This window comes from Podarcis liolepis (assembly GCF_965112155.1).
Source record: "Podarcis liolepis genome assembly, chromosome: 2".
Classification (NCBI taxonomy): domain Eukaryota; kingdom Metazoa; phylum Chordata; class Lepidosauria; order Squamata; family Lacertidae; genus Podarcis; species Podarcis liolepis.
Genome location: NC_139555.1, coordinates 122,030,979 through 122,050,175, shown reverse-complemented (window position 1 = coordinate 122,050,175; position 19,197 = coordinate 122,030,979). Strand labels below are relative to the sequence as shown.

The 19,197-nt window shown below is 42.9% G+C and overlaps 1 protein-coding gene and 1 long non-coding RNA gene across 2 annotated transcripts in view; one reads left to right on the top strand and one right to left on the bottom strand.

Annotated features, from left to right (window-relative positions):
* LOC310702168 overlaps nt 1-18,778 on the bottom strand; it is a 44,520-nt gene extending 25,742 nt beyond the window's left edge. Inside the window, exon 1 of the long non-coding RNA XR_014523316.1 lies at nt 18,237-18,778. This is a non-coding gene — a long non-coding RNA (uncharacterized lncRNA). The remainder of the gene's footprint in view (nt 1-18,236) is intronic.
* On the top strand, nt 2,227-7,471 carry LOC310700964 (vomeronasal type-2 receptor 26-like; the record flags this gene model as incomplete). The annotated part of the gene is made up of 4 exons (XM_083490921.1): nt 2,227-2,499; nt 4,871-5,098; nt 5,850-5,976; nt 6,558-7,471. The coding sequence occupies exons 1-4, from the start codon at nt 2,311-2,313 to the stop codon at nt 7,469-7,471; spliced, it is 1,458 nt and encodes a 485-aa protein (XP_083347047.1). The 5' UTR covers nt 2,227-2,310.
* Nucleotides 18,779-19,197: the final 419 nt, after the last annotated feature.

Genomic DNA, 19,197 nt, shown 5'->3' with positions numbered 1-19,197 from the left:
TTTTTGAATTGCTTCTCCAGCTAGTTCACGGTTTTCCGCTGTTGCTCCTTGCAGGTTCTCTATTGTTTGCGTATGCTGGGAAACTTGATCAGTCAATTTTTGTATCGAAGAAGTCGCTTTGTCTATTTTCAGAGACTGGTCATCCACCTTCTGGTTTAAGCTTGATAACTGCTCCAATATTTGTTTTAATAGTGTGTCTGACCCACCTGCTGCCATATCTTCCTCAGTAGGCTTCTCTGTTATTTCAGCTTGCTCCCTCTGTGTCACCAGTACAGCTGGAACCGACGATCGACGTCCTTGGGTCAGTGTTGTTTGTACAAATTGTCCTGGTTTTCTTTCCTTTTCCTTTTCTTTTTCCTTGGCCTCTTTAGTTTCCTTAGCTTTAGATGCTCTTGTTCTCCCTGCACCACTCATTACACATCTGTCAGTGTTCAAGGTCAAATTGTCTATTGTTCCATGGGAAAGACAGAACCAGTTATAAACAATCAGTAGAGTGAAAGCCAAAACAAAGATCAGTTCCCAGGATTTTATAATCCGAAAGCCCTGTAGGGGGAGTGCCACCGAGTTTCAAAGACAAAGAAGGAAGTATTCCGCCATTAAAATTCCAAGTTGTTTCTGCTCAATAAATCCAATAATCCAACAGTCCCTTCACCGGCCAAAAAAATTCCCCAAAGCACCTCTTAAGGTTCAGCAAAGTTCCATCAACGGTGCTTGCAACAAAGTCTCATACAGTCTTTTCTGCTCAAATGTATCAGTTGCACTCCAAAAAAGTTTTTTGCAACTGTTTCTGCAGTTATCGCAACCTCTCTCCCCGGCAGTCCGACGTCTGACTCTTTAGAAGTACAAACCAAAAGAGGCAGGAAATAGGAGGAAAGTCCACATTTACAGCTTAATTTAGTCAATATCCATTCCTTCCTTCCGTAAAATAAAGAATAGATCTAGTAGCGCAAGAAAGTTAAAACTTCCCAAAGTCCCGTTTCAAGCGCTTCCGCTTCTTAAGACTTTGCTTTGATCTTGTCAGCAATGTCGGGAGACGGACTTCCCTTTTCTCATCTCCCGATTTCAGCCAAATCCAACAAATTCTTTACCAAATTTAAATCCCTTTACTCACGGGTATGTTGCTTGCAATTTAGTGTTGATTTTAGGAAGAAAGGTCAGCGCTCATCTGCAACAGCCGCGCGGCTTCACTTCCGCGGAAAGAGCGATGAACTCACAGCACCGCTACCCCTCCTTCACTCCGGGTCTCCTTACGGGGTCCCTTCTGTGTTTTCAGGGCAGCTTCTGGTGCCCGCCGAGTCCCACGGCCACGGGCTCACTCTACCCGTGGTTTGTCTTAATGGGTCGTCGCTATGCCGCAGCGAACGACCCTTTTCCGCGGAGCCCCTCTTCAGAGAACGAAGAGGACCGCCATTACAGTTTCGCGCCGCCTCCGGAAGTCCACAACGACTGTATTATTGAGACAGTGAATCCGGTGCTCTCAGCTCTAAGCTGTGAGTCCACAGCACTGTGACCTGTTCCTGTGAGAAAGGAGGTCTCTGGCGGTGCTTCCCAGCTCGCCTAGCCCAGTCGGGGTTGAGGTGCATGAGTCCAGTTGGTGCACTGGCTCTAGGGCGATGCTGACAGGGCCCTTCTTGTGTATTCCTGAAAACATGACACCATTCTTCTTCTTACTAGATCAGTTTTGGCTCGGCTGCTCAGGATCTGAGTGACAAAACCCAGTTCCCTTTTATCTACCAGATGGTCCCCAAAGAAGAAACCCAGTACATGGGGATTGTCAAGTTGTTGCTACATTTCGGGTGGACGTGGATCGGTCTCTTTGTTCCAGACAACGACAATGGAGAAAGGTTCCTGAGTGTTTTCACCCTTCTGCTGATCCGCAGTGAGATTTGTGTTGCTTTCTTGGAAAAATTTCATATTTCAACCCTGGATCAAATGTCATCCTTACATTGTAAAGCTTCGGACTTGAGAAAAGTCAAGGTGTTTGTTTATTATGGGGACTCTGAACACAGAATTCGCCCAATCACACTTTTACAAAGAATTCATGAAGTGAGGAAATCTCAGGGGATAGTCTGGATCACGACAGATCTTCTGGACATTGATGTGATGTTGTTTGGTGGCACAGATTACTTCCAGCCTGCCCAAGGTTCGTTGTCCTTTGTAATGAATACCGAAAAAAGGACAGAACAGGGTTACTATACTCAACTTTCATTTGAAGCTAGAGCTGCAGCTGCAGAGTTTTTCAAAAGAGTATTCAGTTGTACATGTTCAAACAATGTGCTGCCCGTGGAGGGTTGGACAAGGTGCACAGAAATGGAACAACAGGAAAGTTTATCCAAGGAGGAGATGGAGGCAATCTGGTCTGAAGACCGCTACAGCACTTACTACGGCGTCCAGTTTGTAGCTCAGGCCCTAAATGCTGCATATTCATCCAAATCCAAATGGAAGGTAATGGCGGGTGGAGAAGACAGATTGGAACTTCAAAGGCTGCAGCCATGGCAGGTCTGTCCTCTCCCCCTTTTTGCAAATACTTTGCCCATCTCTGGAATCCTTTTCAGATTCTATATTCCTTGTAGTTTATCTCATTGTAATTGTTTCATATGTTTAGGTTTCCTATGCCCTGTCTTTAGTAGTACATCTTAAGAAGTTTTTTTAATTGTTCATCTATCTTTGCTGTTCTACAATACTTTTAAAATTAATTAAAATATGTTTTGAAAATAAATAATTTAGGAAGGTTAGAAAAAAATCCTTCAAAGCACAAGTAAAGCTATGAAAAGTGGTTAAAGGGCATTCTCTCAAATAAACCTTAAATAATTACCATGTTTAATAATTTACCTATTGCTTGCCCGCTGAAAAAAACCTCAAAGCAGTTTAGAAAAAAAGACAAAAGAATAAAATTATCACTAAAGAACGTAAAATCCCAATTTGAAACATACTGTATAGAAAGTTGAGATCATAATAGACTAGAGTAAAGCCAATTGGTTTTTTTAAAAAAAATATTCATTTTCCAATAAAAATCTTCCAATTATTAACAAATCAAATCACATCAAATCAAATCATATACATTATCACCAATTATATTTTCCAAACTCAAATAATTTGGGGGGACTCCCCATGTCCTGGTTTCTAGAGGCAATATCTTTTGTTTATATTTTGTTTTCTTGCTTGTTGGTTCCAATTTCATAATTCTAACTGTCCATCTTCATCTTATTGTTAACATGCAGAGAAAGTGTTATTTCTGTGTTGTTGTCCAACAATAATTTTCCAGCACTAGTCCTCCATTCATTCCTTTCATTCCATCATCTTATCTCTTGGCTCTCAGCTGTTTTCCAACTTTCCTTCAGCACAAAGATTAATGACGTAGCAAGCTCTCAAAGTGTTAAAGAAGCTATTATTCCAAATTCTTCCATAAGAAAAAGCAGAAATACTGCAGGGAAAATTTCACCGAGCAATCTTTTGGTGATTGTTAAGTTCTTTCAGAATCCAAAACTTGCCCCCCTGGGCCCTTAGAGGGGCAGCCAGGATACGAAGTTACTTTCACCTTTTATAACTGTAATCCGTGTGAACAAATGCACTATTTGATGTAAAATTTCCCAAGCTGAAATCCACCAGATATCTTTAAAAAAAAACAAAAACAGAAACCCAGGGGGAGAGTTCATTTCTATTTCATCTGCGTCACAATTGCCATTCTCTCAGCCCAAGCCTCCTCCATCCTCTTCCAAGTCTGATTTAAACTTCCACCAGGGACTGCACGCTAAGTCACAAATTAAAAGTTGAAAGTGCTCCTGCATTCTGTTTAGATAATCTATACTAATATGTACGTTCTTATGTAAAGTACACCCTTTTGTAACCCAAAGATATTTTCGGCCTCCTCAAAAGGAGATTTCTTCATTTTGTAAATATGCAACAGCAACCGCCGCCATCTTATAGCCTCCTCAGTCCCAACAACTTTCATATCTGATCTTATTTTATTAGTTCTAATTGAGGCTCCCCCATCGAGAACTATACAGCTATACATCCAATTAGTTTTTACCCCTCCTGCGTATCCTTTGAGTAATTAATTTCCCCTTGATGAGGTTCACCTAATCATGAGGTAGCAAGTTAAGCGAAAGTTTGGCATCCGGTGACAATATAATTCAGCAGATTATTTATTTTAACCTGCCAGTCCAGAACATGCCTGTTTTTTGTCCAGATCTAATTAATTTTTATAAAACAGGTGAGCCCTGCACAAAGGAACAACTTCGGAGAGTTCCCAGTTGGCCCCGTGCCAGGCTTGGCACTCAGCAACCTCTGTCCTCGCATTTTGTTGCGAGTGACAGATAACGATCTGCGGGTGACGCAGCGCCCCCCCCCCCCGGGGTTGGCAGAGCAAATTACCCTTATATTAACTCTGCATTTCTGGCACAACCGGAGCTCCGACCACATGGGAGTCAGCCATTACCCTAGGCAGGAAACAGGAAGTCACATGAAAGCCAATTAAAATGCATGCAAGCTTTCTACATTTCCCAAGTGCTTGCTAGAACATGTCCTCTATATTTCTTATTTCAGTCGTATCTCTCGAGGATTTAAAACCTGATAAAGGACCTGTCAGCATCTTTAGTGACATAAGGTCTCTGCCTTGATGTCCTTGATTTAGGACAGTCCTCATGAAATTGGTAAGATGTTTGGAACCTTTCTCAATTATCAAAGAAAACAGGACTACATCCCACAAAATATTCAACTTCAATCGTACGCCCAGGAAACATCCTAAAATTATTTTGTTTAAATATAGTTTACTCTCATCTCTTATGAAGTTTGGACACAAGCCTACAGTTGTCACACACAACCCTGATATCACGTTTCCTGAATACTGGTGTTTTCTCTGCCATTCTAGCTTCACACTTTCTTGAAAGAAATTTGGTTTTCCAATTCATCCATAGGAGGGATGTATTCTGATCAGAATGGGGAGCTGACTGCCAACTTTGATATCGTGAACTGGGTCGTATTTCCCAATAAATCTCACAGCAGAATGAAAGTTGGGAGCATCGAGGGACAGGCATCCTCCGGCATAAAATTCTCCATTAAACCAGAAGCCATTGTGTGGCCTGGGAAATTCAGCAAGGTCATTGCATTCATTCATTTATCTGTTTATTTGTTGCACTTATATCCCACCTTTTCTCTAGGGAGCTCAAAATACGATATATGGTTTTCTGCCTCTTCATTTAATCCCCACAAAAACCCTGTGAAGTAGGATAGAGTGAGAGGAAGTGATTGGCCCAAGGTCACCTAGGAAGCTTCATGGCTTCATGGGGATTTGAACCTTAGTCTCCCAGGTTCCCATCCAACCCTCTTACCACTATGGCACAACTGGTTCCCTTGCGGTAACATCTGTTATGTTCTGATAATATGCTGATAGGAGCCATCGTCAGGTTAACCCTAAGTGGGCCCTGTGCAGAGAGAGACCCACTCCTGGTTGTGTACAGCACTGCTGTTTTCTCTCTGTTTTGCATAGCAATTCAGATGGAAAGGGGCAAAGAGAGGAGAGGCTGCTCTTACACTTGCATTTTCATCTATCCCTCTGAGTGGATGAAACAAGGACATCAATAGGCCAAAGTTGGCAGTGTGGCCCTAGCTGCCATGTGGGCATTTTCAGCTGCCCAATAACGGAGAACGCTTATAATAGCACAACAATACACACCATAATAAAGGGCTGTCATACCTCTGTGTTATCATGGACACATGTGGGAATCGGGGTGCAGAAATGTATTATAAAAATAATTTTTATTTCAGCACTTTTTTTATTCAGGGCCTTCAGATGATGTCTATAATTCATGCTGATCTCCTTACAGCTTCCTTCTTCTTGTTGTTTTTAGGTCGTACCTCATTCAAGATGCACCGAAAGCTGTCGCCCTGGATATGCCAGAGTTACTAAAGAAGGAGAGCCCGTTTGCTGCTATGATTGTGCTCCTTGTGTGGAAGGGACCATCTCCATTCAGGAAGGTGGGTGACTCCTGCTTAATCAGGCCAAAGGTCCATCGAGTCCAACACTCTGTTCTTACAATGTTGAACAGATGCCCATGAAAAGCCAACTAGAAGGACCTGAACGCAACAACCATGAGGGGAAGGGGCAAATATTTAAATCTACACCACCCCACTCTCTGCCGAGCTGTAGCAGGTTTCCAGAGGGTCCCAGGGGTCACCCAGGGTTCGTGCTCATTTGGAGAATTATAGACTCAGGGGAGACTGCCGTAGCTTTAAGAAATATGATTGATTTGCATATTTACACCTTCAGTCTGCATGAAGGAAGTCCAGATCTTAGTACATGATCAAGAGCGACTTGTTTACCATAGCAGTGCAGCATTTCAGTGGAAGAAATCTCTCCCAACCAATCTTCAGCCAGCCTAGCCAACAAGGCAGCCTTGTTTTCTACCTTATTCTTCCCAGCACACCTTGCTAAAGACTGTACTTTCCTGACATCTCAAACGCACAGTCCATCACCATGGCAACCTCTGTCAGAAAATAGACAGGTATGGATGTAAGAATTTTGTTAGTCATTCTGAAGTTATTCTTCTTCTCTTCAGATGCAAAGCATTGTACCAGATGCCCAGAAGATCAGCATGCAAATCAAGGGCGAGACACATGTGTCCCCAAGATTATAACATTTCTCACTTATGAAGAACCCTTGGGGATTGTGCTGGTTTCCTTTGCCCTCTTCTTGTGCTTAATTACTGGTGTTGTCCTAGGAATCTTCGTTAAATACATGGAAACTCCCATAGTCAAAGCTAACAATCGGGATTTATCCTATATCCTCCTCAGCTCCCTCCTGCTTTCCATTTTGTCCTCCTTCCTCTTCATCGGCCAGCCAAGAAGAGCAACCTGCCTTCTCCGACAAACAGCCTTCAGCATCATCTTCTCGGTTGCTGTCTCTTCTGTTTTGGCAAAAACCATCACGGTGGTGCTGGCCTTCCTGGCCACAAAGCCAGGGAACAGAGTGAGGAGATGGCTGGGGAAGAGTCTGGCCAACTCCATTGTCCTTTCCTGTTCCGGTATCCAAATTGTCATCTGCAGCATCTGGCTGGGAATCTCCCCACCCTTCCCAGACTCCGACATGCACTCCCAAACTAGAGAGATCATCCTTCTATGCAATGAGGGATCTGTTGCCATGTTCTACACTGTCCTTGCCTACATGGGCTTCATGGCTTCCATCTGCTTCACTGTGGCTTTCCTAGCCAGGAAGCTGCCTGGGGCCTTCAATGAGGCCAAGCTGATCACCTTCAGCATGCTGGTCTTCTGCAGTGTTTGGGTGTCCTTTGTGCCCACCTACCTGAGCACAAAAGGGAAGTACATGGTGGCTGTGCAGGTCTTCTCTATGTTGGCCTCCAGTGCTGGGCTTCTGGGCTGCATCTTCATTCCCAAGTGCTACATTATCATCCTCAGGCCTGATCTGAACACAAAGGCACAGCTAACTACAAAAAGTAATGGTGGTAGTGTCTGATTCTTAGCTTCTTTGAAGATTCATGGCTTTACATATATAATACAATGTTGTTAACGTGGACCAAACACTGCTGTCGGCAGCTTCCAGCTGGTTGCCCAGGAAAGTATAGAGACTTTGGTCATCTTGGTCTTCCTTTAACAGCACAGCACCAACCACTCTGTCAAAGGTGTCTGTTTATTTGACCAACACCCTGTGGGGGTCTGCATGAGCTAGGTACACCTCTGAGGAGAACAAGGATTTGAGATGCTCAATTGCCTGTTGTGCCTCAGCTGTCAACTGGAATGGCTTCTTGCCCTACAAGCAATCCGTGAGGGGTGTAGTGAATCTCAAATAGGCTGACATGAAATTGTGGTAATATTTGGCCAATGCTACAAACCTCTGCAGGTCTTTCTTTGTCTTGGGCTCCTGCCGCGAAACTACGCTCTACACCTTAGCTGGATCCATATGCACCCCCTCACTTGTGAGGCGATACCCCAGGAAATCTTTGCTAATTCTGCATTTTGTTGATTTATTGTTCTGCTTAATTGTTCTATGTGTGATCTTAACAATAAATTTTGTTGTAAAAGCCATTGAAATGGTTCTTCTCGGTTATCAGTGTTGGCTGGCTGCCCCGTGGCTCCTGCTACGCCATCTGTCATGATTTATAACCTAACAGCCAATTAAAGTTGATTCAGGACAATTTGTCGGGATGCTGTAAGCAGCTTCTGGCTGGTTGCCCAGAAAAGCATAAAGAAAAGGAAAGGTTTCTTACCGTCCTTTTTTATTTCAATTTTTACAGAGAGGCTATAGAACTCAGCCTCTTGGATAATGGTGTTGTCCCACGTGACTTTCCACCCTTGTCTCTCCCACATCCTCATTCGTCACTTCTCCGGCTGTTGCTACGTGCCCGCTGTCTTTGAGCTCTTTGCTCTCCTACTTTTAAGGCTTGCCAGGTTCTAGGAGGTGGAGGGTCCTGGATGCTTTCTAATGACATTGTATCAACTAGCTGCCGCTCCACTTCTGCCGCTTCCTCCTTGTCTCCCATTATTTCCCAACTTTTCCCCTCATTTGCCTCTGAGCTGTGACCTCTATACTGTTATAAATCTATACTGTCTTCCTCTTCTCTGGAAGAGTCAAGATGGCGAGGCGTTCTACACCATTCCTCCTCTGCCCGGTCCCTGACACCTGGTTTATGGCAGGAAAATTGCAGAAGCTCTAAATTCATAAAATCATTGTTCACAAATGTCTTGCCAGAAACCTCTCTACCATCTACACTTCTAAAACAACCAGTATTAGCGACCTGTTAGCAGTAGTCGTCATACGTCAATAGGCTCATGTTGGAAATATTCAAGAGTGATCAAGCCACCACATATTTCAAGACAGCCAGGACTACCTTCTTCTGAATCCACCCACTGATACCCTCTTGGCAAGCTTTAATAAATCAAGCAGGGCAACGGTTGGGAGATCACTTGTATGGGACCACAATAAGATTGTGAAAGGAAGTAGTAATGAATGATGAAAGTGAATGTATAACAAGGATAGAGAGGCCCTACAGTCCTATCCATCTTATAATCTGATGGACTTGTTAATGAAGATGTCCATTTCACTGAACTGAACTGGTGGACATCAATATTGTCTTTAAATGCTGACTGTGGATTGCACTGTTGGCATTAAAGGAAACTTTTACACATACATAGACTGAAAGGCCCTTCAGTGAGTTTTAACAATCATGTTTTTTTCCCCAGTGGTTCAAAGAGCAATAGAACCTCAACAGCTGAAAACCTCATTTGCAAGCAATGAGAGTCACTTCAGAAGTTCCACATCTTCAAGAATCTGCCCCAAACTCCACTAACACCTGCAGTAAAACACACTGTGTTTGAATGTATAATGGATTGTTACATACTGGACCCCATAGATAACACTGATGTTAATAGGCTTCCTCAGCCCAACTATGTATGATTGAAGTTCTTCCAGGGAAGGAGCAATCTTAAAGGTCTATAAGAGATTTCTGTGTCCTGACTCTTCCAACACTCAGCTTCATTGGAAGCTGAATTGAATTGAATCTCTAGTTGGCTGCTACTATATTACTAAGCTAAAGCCAGATATTATTGCTACTGTCTAAATCCAATGGACCAGTCAGCTGGTTGGGCTGTCTCATGAACCCGAACTTCTATTAGCTCCTGTGAGTATCTCATGACTTATATTGGTCTTAGAGATCTCCATTGGATGCCAATGAATCTATAGTTCTGAGGCAGATTGGTGTAGTGATCAGGGAGTTGGACTGGGGCCTAGGACACAAGGGTTTAAATTCCCGCTTAAAGGCCAAACTTCTAGTACTTTTACTGGGAGGGAGGAAAACTTTTCCTATCCATATTATCCACATCATGCAGGACTTTATACACCTCTATCATGTCCTGTCTTGCTGGTCTTGGTCCATCATAGCTATTCTATAGTTCCTTGGACTTGAGAGTCACATCATTGAGTTCTCACAAACACGTTTTGCTTTGGCTATTCTATGGTTTCTTTCTTTCTTTCTTTCTTTTAAATAATTTTTATTCGATCTTCCACTTACATCATATTCACATTTTTAAATACTTCTATAACTTAATATATTACTCTGCAAGAGCATCAACATCCTTCCCTCCCTCTTTCTGACTTCCACATATCTTTCCATATTTTTCACATTTCTATAATCACTTATTTACCCTTTGTCAAATTATAATATTTCACCTTATTGTCGGTAAATCAGTCCCTTATATTTACATTACAAAACATTTCAATTCAGGCCTACAAACGTTTTCAAAAGGTTACAATTTTCTTTCATATAAAATATAAATTTGTTCCAGTCCTTTTGAAACAGTGCGTCACACTGATTCCGGATCTTCCCCGTCAACTTGGCCATCTCTACATACTCCACCATCTTGACCTGCCAATCTTCCAGTGTTGGGAGTTCCTGCTGCTTCCGTTTCTGAGCCAGAAGTGTTCTCGCAGCCGTTGTGGCATACATAAACATGTTTACCTCTCTTTTATGTATTTCTTCACCAATTAAACCTAATAAAAATGCCTTTTTATTGAACTTATATTTCAAAACCTTTTTTAACTCATTATATATTATATCCCAGAAGGCTTCCACTTTGGAGCAACTCCACCACATGTGGAGGAAATTCTTCTCCTTACACTTCCAACATTTTTTGTCTTGATTTCTATACATTTTAGCAAGTTTGGCAGGTGTGATATACCATCGGTACATCATCTTAAATACATTTTCTTTGTAAAATTGATTTAGTCCACAGTTTTCCCCACCTTTCAGAATCAATCAGATCCTGGGCCCACCTAATCATAACGCTAGATATGCTATAGTTTCTTGGACTTTACTGAAGTTAATGTTTCCTCAAGTTTAGAAGGGCCCAGATTGAGAGTCCCATCTTTGAGTTCTCACAAACATGTTTTGCCCTGGCTCTGCAGCTGCCCATTGAGTCACACACCGATTCCAGGGAGTTGCAGAGGAGGTGGACCTTCTTAACCCTATAATTATCAAAATCATGGTGATTTGCTTATCTAGTCCAGGGATTTCCCCAACGATGGCCTTGGAGTCCACAAATAACAAAACATCAGAATCACAGGCAGCATCAGATAACTTATTGTCACAAGCCTGAAAGAAGAACAGGGTCATAAATATCAGAAGCCGGACCTGGGAGATTTGGGGCTGGCAGGGCTTCTTTCTATGGGAGGTTTCCTTTTTCTACCTTTGCTTCTGAAGCTACTGTAGGAGTCCAGCTGTGCTTCTAATGTGACTGCTGTCACAAGAGTGTACGATTCCTGCAGGCATAGCCAGGATGATATTTCTGCTGCTGCTGTTTCTGCTGCTAATGCCCCATGGAGCCAGTAGGATGCTGAAAGCAAAATGCCCATTGAACCGAAATATAGGAACTGATCCATTGAATTATTACAGGCCAGGAGACCACATCATTAGTCAGGTCATATTTCCAAATGGTTTTATAACTTACCCAATCAACTTTTCACGGCATCCCAAAAACACTGCTAAGACGTAAGTGACTTTATGTTACGCAGTCTGCATTCACTTATTGCTGTTTTCCAGAGACAGCATCTAGTTTCTGGCCATGCCTGATTAAACCTTCTCCCTCCATTGCCCCTCTATTGCCTTCGGAAGAAGATTTGGGGATTGAGAGTCAGCATTCAAGTACCTAGTGACCCCTTGGCATCCTGCAAACAAAGACGTTATTTTTCAACCCTTTCCCTATTTTGGGCTTCAGTTTTCCAGAGATAGGATCTAGTTTCTGGCCATGCCCCTTGCTATCCTGCAAACAAAGAGGTTATTTCTGAACCCCTTCCCTATTCTGGGCTTCAGTTTCATTAATACAGCTAAAGCACAGTTGATCATCTCATGTATCATTTTGTATTTTTATGGGGAAAGGGTGTTTCTTCCTAGTCAAGTATTAACAGCTTTGACAGCTTCCTCTATTCCTTTATTCCCAACAGAACTGTCTAAATTAAATGTCCCTGGTGGTCTTGGGTGTATTTGGATTACAACATATCTTAAATAAGTTCTAAACCCACGGTGCAATCTTGCATTTGCAGATCACAAAATGTGTAAAAATCGGAATGTAAGGATACCACCACCTTCCCTTCAAACTCTCTGAAACGCTCAAATCAGTATAGGAACCCTACCAAGTAGTTCCACCACCCTCAGAAGTTAAGGTGGGAAGCCCAAGAGAGGACATTTCTCTCTTTCATATCTTCTCCTCCTCTAAGGAGTTCCTGACAAAGATTCTGCTCCTTCCTAGCTGCAGAGTTTGCCCCAATAGATATAAATCCAGCAAGCTCTTCTTCTGTTCGTACAGAGCAAGGAATGTTGCAAGTTGTTTTTATTTAATGGGGGATGGGAGGCTAAAATGATTTTTCGTGTATTCATTTATTTGCAGTTGGTCAGCATGGGACACCACAGCATTCCTCTCCATCTTGTTTGCAACCCAAGAGATCACCCGGCATCTTAAGCATTTAGCCAATGTCACCCTGGGCTATAGCATCTATGAGGCTGCTTTTGATGTCAGGACAACTGCCGATGCCATGCTAGACAGTATTCCAAACTACAGCTGTGGAAGACAGAATAACGTGTTGGCTGTTTTTGAAGCAACTCCTGAAATCTCCCACCAAATTTCAAGCATGTTGGGCATCTACAAAATGCCCCAGGTAGGAATTGGAAGGGAAGTGATTGGTTATGTTTCATTCCTCTTTGCTGTCTCTCCAGCAGTGGTGAGGAACCCCTTCATGCACCCAGAAGTTTCTTAATTGCAAAGCCAACCATCTGGCCATTAGCCATGCTTGTATGGACAGATGGAAGTTTTACTTCAGCAACATCTTAAGGGCCAAATTTTCCAGGGAACGCAAAAGAGTAGCACCCAAAAAGAGAGACCAAAGGGGGAAATCACACTGCAAGAAAGTGGAAAGTGAGTTAGAAAACCCTCAGCCACTTCCTAACTCCCTCCCCGGTTTGTCAATAAGAAGATGTGGTTGAAAGTAGCCTCTGGCTCCTAATGAGTTTCTTGTTTCTCAGATGTCTGACAGCTAAATGAACAGAGAAGTTTAAGTACTTGCACTCCTCCAAACTGTGCAGCTGCTTAGCTTCTGCCTCTCATTCTGTGTAGTGCCCCATTGTGACTCTAGGAAGAGGTTGGGGTGCCATGACCCCATAAGGCCCAGATGCCCTGCTCTGCCCCAGAGTCCATTGGAGCCACTTCCTTCTCTGTAAACTCCAGGTCCTCTTCTGAACATGATTCCTCCATCAAAGGCATTGCATACATCCAGAAGCATCTGGTTAGCTACTGTGAAGAGATGGGCCTTTGGCCTGATCATGCAATGAGGCCTTTCTTGTGTATTCCTGAAAACATGACACCAATCCTTTTCTTACTAGATCAGTTTTGGCTCAGCTGCTCATGATCTGAATGACAAAACCCAGTTCCCTTCTGTCTACCGGATAGTCCCCAAAGAAGAAACCCAGCACTTGGGGATTATCAAGTTGTTGCTACATTTCGGGTGGACGTGGATCGGTCTCTTTGTTCCAGACAATGAAAATGGAGAAAGGTTCCTGAGTGTCTTCACCCTTCTGCTCATCCGCCGTGGGATTTGTGTTGCTTTCTTGGAAAAATTTCATATTTCCACCCTGGATCAAATGTCATCCTTACATTGTAAACCATCTGATTTGAGACGAGTCAAGGTGTTTGTTTATTATGGGGACTCTAAGCACAGAATTCGTCCAATCATGATGTTACAAAGAATTCATGAAGTCAGGAAATCTCAGGGGATAGTCTGGATCACAACAGATCTTCTGGACATTGATGTGATGTTGTTTGGTGGCACAGATAACTTCCAGCCTGCTCAAGGTTCTTTGTCCTTTGTAATGAATACCGAAAAAAGGACAGAACAGGGTTACTATACTCAACTTTCATTTGAAGCTAGAGCTGCAGCTGCAGAGTTTTTCAAAAGAGTATTCAGTTGTACATGTTCAAACAGTGTGCTATCCGTGGAGGGTTGGACAAGATGCACAGAAATGGAACAACAGGAAAGTTTATCCAAGGAGGAGATGGAGGCAATCTGGTCTGAAGACTGCTACAGCACTTACTACGGCGTCCAGTTTGTGGCCCAAGCCTTAAATGTCGCATATTCATCCAGATTCAAATGGATGTTAATGGCGGGTGGAGGAAACAGATTGGAACTTCAAAGGTTGCAGCCATGGCAGGTCTGTCCTCTCCCCTGTTTTGTAAATACCTTCTGGAATCCGTTTCAGATGTTATATTCTTTGTAGTTTACTTCATTGTTATTGTTAAATATGTTTAGATTTCCTATGCCCTGTCTTTAGTAGGACATGTTAATAAGTTTTTTTTTAATTATTCATGTTTTTTTGTGGTCCTAAGATACTTTGAAAATTGATTAAAATTATTTTTAAAAAAGATAATTTGGGAAAGTTAGGGGGAATCTTTCAAAGCACAAAATAAGCTATCAAAAATTGTTAAGGAGCATTCTCTTACATAACGCTTAATTAATTAATTGATTGATTGATTGATTGATTGATTGATTACTATATTTAGTTCATAACATTTATATACAGTATTGCTTGACTCCTGAAAAAAACTTCAAACCACTTTACAAAAAAGTTAAAATGAAAGGAATTCACAGAAAGTCTGCTGTTTTCTCACACAATCCAGATATCATGTTTTATAAAGCTGGTGTTTTCTCTGCCATTCTAGCTTCACGCTTTCTTGAAAGAAATTTGGCTTTCCAATTCATCCATAGGAGGGATGTATTCTGATCAGAATGGGGAGCTGACTGCCAACTTTGATATTGTGAACTGGGTCGTATTTCCCAATAGCTCTCACAGCAGAATGAAAGTTGGGAGCATCGAGGGACAGGCATCCTCCGGCATAAAATTCTCCATTAATCCGGCAGCCATTGTGTGGCCGGGGAACTTCAGCAAGGTCATTGCATTTATCTGTTTATTTATCGTACTTATATCCCACCTTTTCTCTATGGAGCTTCATGGCTACCTGGGAATTGAACCTTAGTCTCCTGGGTTCTCTTCCAACTCTCTGACCACTATGGCACAACTGGCTCTGGTTCCCTTGCTGTGATATCTGTTAAGTTCTGATAATATGCTGATAGGGGCCATTTTCAGTTTAACCCAAGGAAAGCCCTGCCCAGAGTGAGACCCACTCCTGGTTGTGTACACAGCTGCTGTTTTCCCTCTCTGTTTTTCCATCTCTGTTTTGCATAGCAAATCAGATGGAGAGGGGCAAAGAGAGGAGAGGCTGCTCTTACACTTGCATTTTCATCTATCCCTCTGAGTGGATGAACAAGGACATCAATGGGCCAAAATTGGCAGTGTGGCCCTAGCTGCCATGTGGGCTTCATCAGCTGCCCAGTAACAGCGACTGCTTATAAAAGCACAACAATACGCTTCATGGTGTATGGCTGCCATTCCCCCGGGTTGTCTTGGACACATCTAGGAATGGGCTGCAGAAATAGCACCCAGACAGCTTTTTGCTGAAACAGCAACATGTCCTGGAAAACCTGTACATATGGCAAGCAGAGTGATTTAAAAAATAATATGAGTAAGAATTCAAAGAAAAGCCCAAAAACATTTAGAAAGGGAAAAAATAAAGCTCAACAAACAAAACATGGCAATCTTTTCACAGTGACAAAAAAGAACAATAAATCTCAAATGCAGTTTAAAAGGCCATAGTTTGTTTAATCCTTTGTGTTCAACAATATTTGTGTTCAACAATTAAAAATGAAATTTTATATCAGAAAGAAAATGAGCTCTCCACAGTTCTACCAAATTTGAAAGGGTCTCACTCCCATTTTAAAGCTTTCTAACCTGGTCTCAGTATTATAAAAATTATTTTTATTTGAGCATATTTTTAGCCAGGGCCTTCAGATGATGTCTGTAATTTATGCTGATCTCCTTGGGTGCTCCTTTTCCTTCTTTTTAGGTCGTGCCTCGTTCAAGATGCACTGAAAGCTGTCACCCTGGATATGCCAGAGTGGCTAAAGAAGGGGAGGCCGTTTGCTGCTATGATTGTGCTCCTTGTGCTAAAGGGACCATCTCCATTGAGGAAGGTGGGTGACTTCAGAGGAAAGGGAGAGGCAAGATTTCATGGTATTCCAGGGGTAACACAGGGTTCATGCTCCTTTGGAGAACTGAAGACTCAGGGGAGACTGCTGTAGCTTTAAGAAATATGATTTATTCGCATATTTACACCTTCAGTCTGCATGGAGGAAGTCCAGATCTTAGCACGTGATCAAGAGTGACTTGTTTACCATAGCAGTACAGTTTACTTGAGTGGAATAAATCTCTCCCAACCAATCTTCAGCCAGCCTAGCCAAAATGGGCACCTCCTTGTTCTCTACCTTTTTCTTCCCAGCACACCTTGCTAAAGACTGTATTATCCTGACACCTCAAACGCACACACCATCACCATGGCAACCTCTGTCAGAAAACAGACAGGTATGAGTGTAAGAATTTTGTTAGTCATTCTGAAGTCATTCTTCTTCTCTTCAGATGCAAAGATTTGCACCAGATGCCCAGAAGATCATCATGCAAATCAAGCCCGAAACAAATGTGTCCCCAAGACTATAACATTTCTCACTTATGAAGAACCCTTGGGGATCCTCCTGGTGTCCTTTGCTCTCTTCTTGTCCTTGACCACCGGCATTGTGAAAGGAATCTTCATTAAATACAAGGAAACTCCCATAGTCAAAGCTAACAATCGGGACTTATCCTATATACTCCTCATCTCCCTCCTGCTTTCCTTTTTGTCCTCCTTCCTCTTCATCGGCCAGCCAAGAAGAGCAACCTGCCTCCTCCGACAAACAGTCTTCAGCATCATCTTCTCAGTTGCTGTCTCTTCTGTTTTGGCTAAAACCATCACGGTGGTTCTGGCCTTCCTGGCCACAAAGCCAGGGAACAGAGTGAGGAGATGGCTGGGGAAGAGTCTGGCCAACTCCATTGTCCTTTCCTGTTCCGGTATCCAAATTGTCATCTGCAGCATCTGGCTGGGAATCTCCCCACCCTTCCCAGACTCCGACATGCACTCCCAAGCTAGAGAGCTCATCCTTCTATGCAATGAGGGATCTGTTGCCATGTTCTACATTGTCCTTGGCTACATGGGCTTCCTGGCTGCTATCTGTTTCACAGTGGCTTTCCTAGCCAGAAAGCTTCCCGGGTCCTTCAATGAAGCCAAGCTGATCACCTTCAGCATGCTGGTCTTCTGCAGTGTTTGGGTGTCTTTTGTTCCCACCTACCTGAGCACCAAAGGGAAGTTCATGGTAGCTGTGCAGGTCTTCTCTATGTTGGCCTCCAGTGCTGGCCTTCTGGGTTGCATCTTCATCCCAAAGTGCTACATTATCATCCTCAGGCCTGATCTGAACACAAAGGCACATCTAACTACAAAAAGTGATGGTGGTAGTGTCTGATTCTTAGCTTCTTTGATGATTCTTGGCTTCACATAAAATATGATGTTGTAAAGATGGACTCCACCCTGGTTGGTGACAGGACAATTGCAAATGCTCCTAGGTCATAGAATCTATGCTCACAAATTTTCTCCCATAATCATCTCCTTCATTTACACGTCAAAAAATACCAGTACTAGCTATCACTTAGTAGTAGTAATCATAAACCAATAAGCTCATGTTGGATTTAACTGTGTATTGACAAATGTACTTTTTTCTGACTGACGGTCGAATAAAAGGTTGATGATGAGCTCATGTTGGAAAATTTCAGCAGTGATAAAGCCACCACATATTTCAAGACAGCCAGGGCTACCCTCTTCGATGAGGATGCATTGAAAACTCCTGAATCCACCCACTCATACCCTTTTGACAAGCTTTAATAAGTCAAGCAGGGCAACAGTTGGGAGATCACATGGATGGGACCACCTGAGGTCAAACTATTATCTTGACCCATTTGAGTCTTGGTTCAGACCTTGTTATGCATGTAATCAAAGAAGCATAGATAAAAAATAAAATTGTGAAAGGAACTAGTAATGAATGATGAAAGTGAAGTGAAGAGGCACTGCAGTCATGTTTCTCTCTGATAGACCTCTTACTGAAGATGTCCATTTCACTGACCTGCACTGGGTAAGCTTATGGTATTTAATTTGTCCTTAATCTTCTAACATTCAGCAGCACTGGATGATCCAAACTTCAAGTATTTTTAAGCGAGAGGAGGGGGAAAGATTGCCTATTTCCTCCACACTATGACATGTCTCACCTTATTTGCCTTCATCCCTCATGACTTCTCTGCTGTTCCTTAAGGTTTTCTGAAATTGTTTCTTCCTAGCAAGTCACAGACTGACAAGCCTATCAGTGAGTTCTTACAAACATGTTTTCCCCTTGTCCTGCCTTGGCCCCAAAGGCTTCAGGATGATTTGCAGATTTCACAAATTGAACCCAGGACCTTCAGCAGGTATATAGTTCATATTCTGCTGTGCCCCTATATTATTGTTTCATCCATCTAATGCATTTTCGCTCTCTAGACAACTGTAACCTTTGGTAAAAGATACCATAGCCCCGATGTTTTACCTTTTCATCATCTGCCACGAATACCCAAAGCGTTAAGCCTGGGTCTGACTCTTAACTGTCTCTCACTTTGCTGGGGTTTGAAGCTCATTCTGTCTGTGACATCATACACTGATGTCACAATGATACATCTGCATTCATCCATGGTAACGTCACTGGCCAATTCACTCCTGCAACATCTGATGGACTTGTTACTGAAAATGTCCATTTCACTGACCAGAACTGGTGTAAATATGTATTATAAATATGCACCACCTGGTACGCAGGCTGAGACCCTACCTGCCCGCGGACTGTCTCGCCAGAGTGGTGCATGCTCTAGTTATCTCCTGCTTGGACTACTGCAATACGCTCTAGGTGGGGCTACCTTTGAAGGTGACCCGGAAACTACAATTAATCCAGAATGCGGCAGCTAGACTGGTGACTGGGGGCAGCCGCCGAGACCACATAACACCGGTCTTGAAAGACCTACATTGGCTCCCAGTACGTTTCCGAGCACAATTCAAAGTGCTGGTGTTGACCTTTAAAGCCCTAAACGGCCTCGGCCCAGTATACCTGAAGGAGCGTCTCCACCCCCATCGTTCTGCCCGGACGCTGAGGTCCAGCGCCGAGGGCCTTCTGGCGGTTCCCTCATTGCGAGAAGCAAAGCTACAGGG